The 5,924-nt window shown below is 46.3% G+C and overlaps 1 protein-coding gene across 1 annotated transcript; it reads right to left on the bottom strand.

Moving 5' to 3' along the window:
• Positions 1 to 212: 212 nt before the first annotated feature.
• LOC115201976 (uncharacterized) lies at positions 213 to 5,675 on the bottom strand. Its single transcript, XM_029765843.1, has 4 exons — positions 5,441 to 5,675; positions 2,295 to 4,111; positions 460 to 636; positions 213 to 272 (listed from the first exon to the last, which is right to left on the bottom strand). The coding sequence occupies exons 1-4, from the start codon at positions 5,673 to 5,675 to the stop codon at positions 213 to 215; spliced, it is 2,289 nt and encodes a 762-aa protein (XP_029621703.1).
• Between the last annotated feature and the right edge of the window lie 249 nt (positions 5,676 to 5,924).

The raw sequence follows: 5,924 nt of genomic DNA, 5'->3' as shown, positions 1-5,924 counted from the left end.
ATCTCCAACAACAACATTTCGCTTTTTGGTGTGCCATTCGTTCCTTATGAACAGATTAGGTCCAGCCAATTGGCTCCACTTATTCCAGAAACGGCTTATCTCTGCTTGAATATGTTTAAGTCTTTTGTAAGGGTAGCCATCAAACTGGAAATCTCCAGGGTCTCCCTTTGGATTGGTACGTCCTAAAAGCAGAGAATTCGGGGTGATGTACTCTACACAGTCTTCTCTGCTTTGAGTTCTTGCATCGATGGGTCTCTCATTAGCAAGGTTGGCTGCCATGAAGAGAAAAGTTTGGAATTCTCCCCACGTAAAACCACCATCTCCACCATGGTTGCTCAACACCCGCTTCACTACTTTGACAGCTGCCTCTGCGGCACCATTCCTATGGGGAGAGTCTGCAGGGTGGATCTTCCATGACCATTCTGTACCATGCTTGGCAAGTCTACGGCCTTTTATTACCCAGGCTTTCTTCCTCATCCGGAGAATGGTTCCTGCCACTCCCTCGTGGTTTGCTTTGTGGGATTCTTGTGCCAGCAGTGTAGACACCCATGCTTCAAAGGGTAAAACTGGCACTGCTTCCCTCATTTGATTTGGAAGAATTAAGGTTTTACTTTGTGCCTTTGATAGACCCTCCACCTCCATTCCTTAGCCTTCCCCGTAGCTCAGTTGGTAGAGCATGGTGTTTGCAACACCAAGGTTGTGGGTTCGATTCCCACAGGGGGCCAAGTACTAAGAAAAAAAAAAAAAAAAAATATGAAATGAAAATGAAATGTATGCATTCACTACTGTAAGTTGCTCTGGATAAGAGCGTCTGCTAAATGACTAAAATGTAAATGTAATGTCTGAATTCTGCCTCCAGAAACTAGCAGCCCAGACTTCACATCTTTGTACACTGTCAGTCTGCTTAGAGTTGTGTCTGAAAAATTTGTACCTTCTTGAGCTGCGAGAAAAAGGTCTTTGAGTGCATCTTCATGTTCTTTGACAGTCGGCACAGCTTGCTTGGGTGATCTTACCTCCCTCTTTGCCTGTTTAGGGGCCCGGCCCTTCCTCTTCAGCCACTGCTTGGCTGCTAGACAAACCCAGGCAACGACTCTCACCAGTTTGGATAGGCTACTGAATCTTCTTACTTCCACAAGATCTTTAACCCAACCAGTGGGCTTCCTTCTAAGAAGAGTTGGGTTCACCACAGGTATTCCCTCTTGAGTTTCACTCTTTGGACTTTCCTGAGTGCCTTGTAGGTCTTCTTTCTGCTGACTACTTCTCGCTTCAGCTCTTGTCAATGCACCTGAGAATGCCTTCCTCTGGAGCTTGTTTACACTCTCCCTGGCATGAGCTGCAACCTCTCCAGCTGATTTTATAGGCCACTTTAGGAACTCTGGTCCCTCTTGCCATGTGGAATTCTCCTTCAAATCTTCAGGAGCACCCCCTCTTGTTATGATGTCAGCTATGTTTAGATCCCCACGGATCCACCACCAGTCTTGCACTTGTCCAGCCTTCTGGATTTCACCCACTCTGTTTGCAAAGAAGGTTTTGTACCCATAACTGACTCTTTGAATGGCTCCCAAGACCGTTTGACTGTCAAGTAGATGGAACCATCTCTCGATCTTCATTCGAGCATGCTTTTCCACATACTTCCTGATCCTGGCTGCGAAGACAGCACCACAGATCTCAGCTTTTACAGCGTCTCCCTTCTGATCCAGGGGTGTCAGCTTGGCTTTTGATTCAACAAATCGAACTTTAGTGCCTTGACTTGTCTCCCATCTTAAGTACATCACAGCTCCATAGGTTTTATCACTTCCATCAGAGAATGTGATGCCCCACGGTTTCCCTTCCCAGCCAGCTGGTGTGAGTCTCCTGTGGAATTTCACCTCTCCAAGCTGCACATATTCTTCAAAAAGCAGGATGGCTTCTTCCCTGAGGCTTTCTGAGAGAGGTTGGTCCCAGGTTTCTTGGGTTAGTTTTCCACCCCCTCCCTCTTGGAATGCTTTTCGAACAAGAATTGCTCCCTTCTGTTTGGCAGGTGTAACTAAGCCAATTGGGTCATACAGTCCAGCCACTTGGCTTAAGAGGGCCCTCCTAGTCAGTGGGTTAGGTGTCTCAGTTCTCACCTCCTCCTTGAAAAGATTTTTCCCAACTCTCATCTTCTTTTTCCTTTTTGAAAAGTTAACTGAGGTTAACATGTAGAGCTTGTCTTCATCCATTCGGTAGCCGATACCCAAGGCTTTGTTGTCTTCGTCCCTCATTTGATTTGGAAGAATTAAGGTTTTACTTTGTGCCTTTGATAGACCCTCCACCTCCATTCCTTGCCTCCCACTTTGCCCTGACCGGACCCATGGTTTGAGGATGAACCCTCCAGCTTTCAAGATCTCTTCTACATTTGCTGTGATTTTGTCAAGTTTATCCAGGTCATTTTGGGAGGTTAAGAGGTCATCCACATAACTGTCCTCTTCAATGACTCTGCGCTCATCCTCCAAGTGAAGAAAGTTGGGCAGGCGTGCTGTTTCCCTCATAGCCAACTGAGCAATGCAACCAGCAGGTCTGTCCCCAATGTTGACTCTGGTTATTGCATATTCACTTATCTCTTCAACTGGGCTGTCCCTCCAGAGGAACCTGTGAAGATGCATCTCATGCTCCTCCAGCCATACAGAGTTGTACATCTTTTTGATGTCTCCTAGAGATGCATACGTCCCCTCTCTGAACCTCAGCAAGACAGCTCTTATAGGGTTGAGAACGTCTGGTCCCTTCAGAAGAAGATCATTCATACTCATGCCTTTGTATTTCTGGCTACTATTCCATACAATACGAACCGGTGTTGTTACCGAATGAGGGTTTGGTGCCACCAGGTGGCTTACGTACCACACTGGTCCATTCCACTCGTCCATGATTTTGTTGGTGAGTTTTATGGCTGCGCCTCGCTCGACCATTTCATGGATTTGGGTAGCATATGCGACTTTCCAGTCTGGCTCTCTGCTTAGTTGTTTTTCCATCCTTAAGAAACAAGCCTGGACTGCACTTTTGTTATTCGGGAGAGAGGCTGGATCTACCGTCCAAGGATACTTTGCATCCCAATGTGGAGCCGGTGTGTGAGCATCCCCCTTCTCGTAGGTGAGGCCTCCTTTAATGATCTCCAGTTCCCTCTCCTCTGCCAGGGTCATTTCTTTTCCTCCCGGTGGACAGTTTCCACATCGGCATCCTCCACATCTTGGCTCACATGCAGCTCCGATGCTGTCCCAGTGCCACCACTCAAGGAACTCATGGTTACTGGCAGCTGTAAATTTGGTCAGAGTCACATCCTCCTGCTGTAGCTGGGCTGTGTCAGTTGTTGGACTTGTGATTTCTTGATATTTGACAGCTGCTGTCCTCATGGAGCGAGCAAAGTGTGTTTTGGACTCATATAGTGCAACCTCCACTTCTTCAAATAAGTCGGGATGTGCTCCACCCACTGTTTTCCCCAATGGACCCTCCCACAAGACGAGGTCTCCCATGATTTTTACCCTCTGGGGAGCGAGTCTTCCCTCTCGGTGGCTAATGAGAAGTTCGACCTCTTCTGGCCTTTCCAATTCTGTAAGTTTGACTTCTGGGAAGATTTTTTTCAACTTCTCAGGTTCAATTACTTGATGCACTCTGGCGATTTCATCCAAGCCGTAGCAGACCATTTCATGAGCTCTCTCTGTCCCTTTAGGTGTCTTGACTCTGACTTTGAGGAGATACCTTAGTGTGTTCACTTTCATGGTCATACCACCAACCCCATGAACAAATAAAGTTATCTTCTCATGTCTTAACCTCAGTCTTTCAGCAGCCTTATGGGTAATGTAGTTTGTGTCTGAAGCAAGGTCAATTAAAGTCCCAATCTTCTGCCCTGCGTTCGCCGTGACTTGCATCAACATCATGATGACAGGAAGTTCAGTGAGCCCATTTCTCTGCAGTAGCTCAGACTGGCCTGAAGCATCGAGTGTCACTGCGGTTTTGTTGGAGTTGGTGAAAGCCTTTCTGCATCGATCTGCCATTTCCTGGGAAAGTTCAGACAAGATCTTCTCTTGTTCCTCTGTTAGCTTGCTTTCACCTTTGCTGTCTCTTCCACTCTTTCTCTCTTCCCCTCTTTTGACTTCTCCTTTTGGGCAGAGGAAAAAATGGTGGTCTGGGGCACCACCTTCCCTTTTACAGTCTTTGTTTCTGCATAGGAAAGTGTCTCTGCAGTATCCATCTTCATCATGGCATCCGAGACATTTTCTGCATGCTCCCAGCTTTCTTAATACAGTTTTCTTTTCAGGTAGCTTAAGTCTTTTGAACTTTCTACAGAAGAAGATCTTGTTTTTGTGCCCACTATCACCACATACACCACATACCTCATCAAGCTCTTCTTTCCTTGTGGTTTTTGTTGAGGCAATCTTTCTGTCATACTTCTTGTCCAAACGATCCGATTTTTCCACCTTCTCCTCAGTTCTGAGCTGTTCGAGTCTCTCCAGTATTCCTTCTTGACTTTTCAGGAACTTCAAGAGCATGACAAAGTGGTTGTCTGATGTGACATCGTTTCTGGGTTCAACCATGAACATAACCCAGTCTCTTTTAATGAAGTCAGGCAACTTGCTTTCAATGGATCTAATTACCAGTGGGTTATTTATGGCTCCAGAGTTTCCTAACTCTGTGAGATCTGCTAGAGCCTTCTCCACTGACTGTATGAGATCAATGACCTTTCTTGGTTGGTTCCCTTTCACATGTGGCATCTTCTCCAGCTCTTCCAGGATTTCCACTATGATGGTTGACTTGTTGCCATACCTGTTCTCCAGGACTCTGAACATGTCATCGGCAGTGGTGTAGGTTGAAAGTCTGAGGTCTTTTGAGATTTTGTCATCCACACTCTCCAGGAGTTGAATTTTCTTAACTTCAGTTGATCCGGATGGCTCTCCCTGCTTTTGCAGGCTTTCCCAGTCTTTCCTCCATCTGTGATATTCTCTCCTGCTTCCATTGAAGATAGGTAGAGAGATTGGCTTGATTCTCACTATTGGTGTGGATGTTGCCGGTTGGTGTAGTAGTTTCACTCCTGTGCCTCGCTCATTGGTCGTCCGTGCAGTGGCAAATTCAGGTCTCCTTGACTCAAGCCTGTAGTAGAATGCTCTTACGTCCTTGACTCTTCCATCTAATTCGTCTTTTAATTCTACAGGGATCCATCGCTCCCATGTTGACATTGCTGAGATGGCCTCTTTTATCCTCTTGTCCAAGAGAGCGAGGTGCACTTCATAGCCCTCTAAATTGGCACTTTCCACTGGTACATAAGCCGCTTTATCATTGGCTTTTTCTGCTTCCAGGATTGCCACAAGAAGTTCACTCCTTCCATACCTCGACCACAGGTTTGTTTGAACAATGTCTCTTATTTCCGCCAACTTTGTTTCACCTTCATTTACAGATCTATCAATGTCAGCCTCTTGCTGTTCATTAAGACCTGGTTCCTCATCCTCAGTCATGTCAGCCTCCAGTCCAATCCTGTAGTCATCGTTGGCATCGAGCATCTTTCTGAAACGATCTGAAAGCTTAGCGAATTCCTCCTTTAACTCCACTTGAAGCATGCTGCTTGCTCCTCTTGTAATGAAGTTGGCTTGTCTGGTGAAGCTGCTTTTTGCAGTGGTCCTCTCCTTTTTGAGCTGCTGGACCGACTTCCCCAGGACATCTTCCGCCATCTTGACTTCCTCTGCGTCAACAGCTTATTTCTGGATCTGAAGCCGTTTATCCTCAGGGCCAGGCCGCTCCGCGTGGTTTACAACTGTCAAGTCCTCCTCTTGTTCACCATCCAAAGGACACAGGGACAACTCAATTTTCCAACTCAATCTTTTTTATTTTTAGTTTGCCTTCAGTTGGTTGGTCTGTCCAGTAATTTAGCCAGTAAATTAGCCAGTAAATTTGCCGGTAAATTAGCCAGTAAATTAGCC

This window comes from Salmo trutta, chromosome 11, assembly GCF_901001165.1.
Source record: "Salmo trutta chromosome 11, fSalTru1.1, whole genome shotgun sequence".
Lineage (NCBI taxonomy): Eukaryota > Metazoa > Chordata > Actinopteri > Salmoniformes > Salmonidae > Salmo > Salmo trutta.
The sequence above is the reverse complement of the archived record's forward strand: the minus strand, read 5'-3'. Positions and strand labels throughout refer to the sequence as shown.

Coding starts and splice junctions, on each gene's coding strand:
- LOC115201976 (XM_029765843.1), bottom strand. CDS start 5,675: ATGGCGGAAGATGTCCTGGGGAAGTCGGTCCAGCAGCTCAAAAAGGAG. Junction 4,112..5,440: donor GACTGAGGATGAGGAACCAG/GTCTTAATGAAC, acceptor TCTGCCCAAAAG/GAGAAGTCAAAAGAGGGGAA. Junction 637..2,294: donor GTGGGAGGCAAGGAATGGAG/GTGGAGGGTCTA, acceptor TAAGGAATGGAG/GTGGAGGGTCTATCAAAGGC.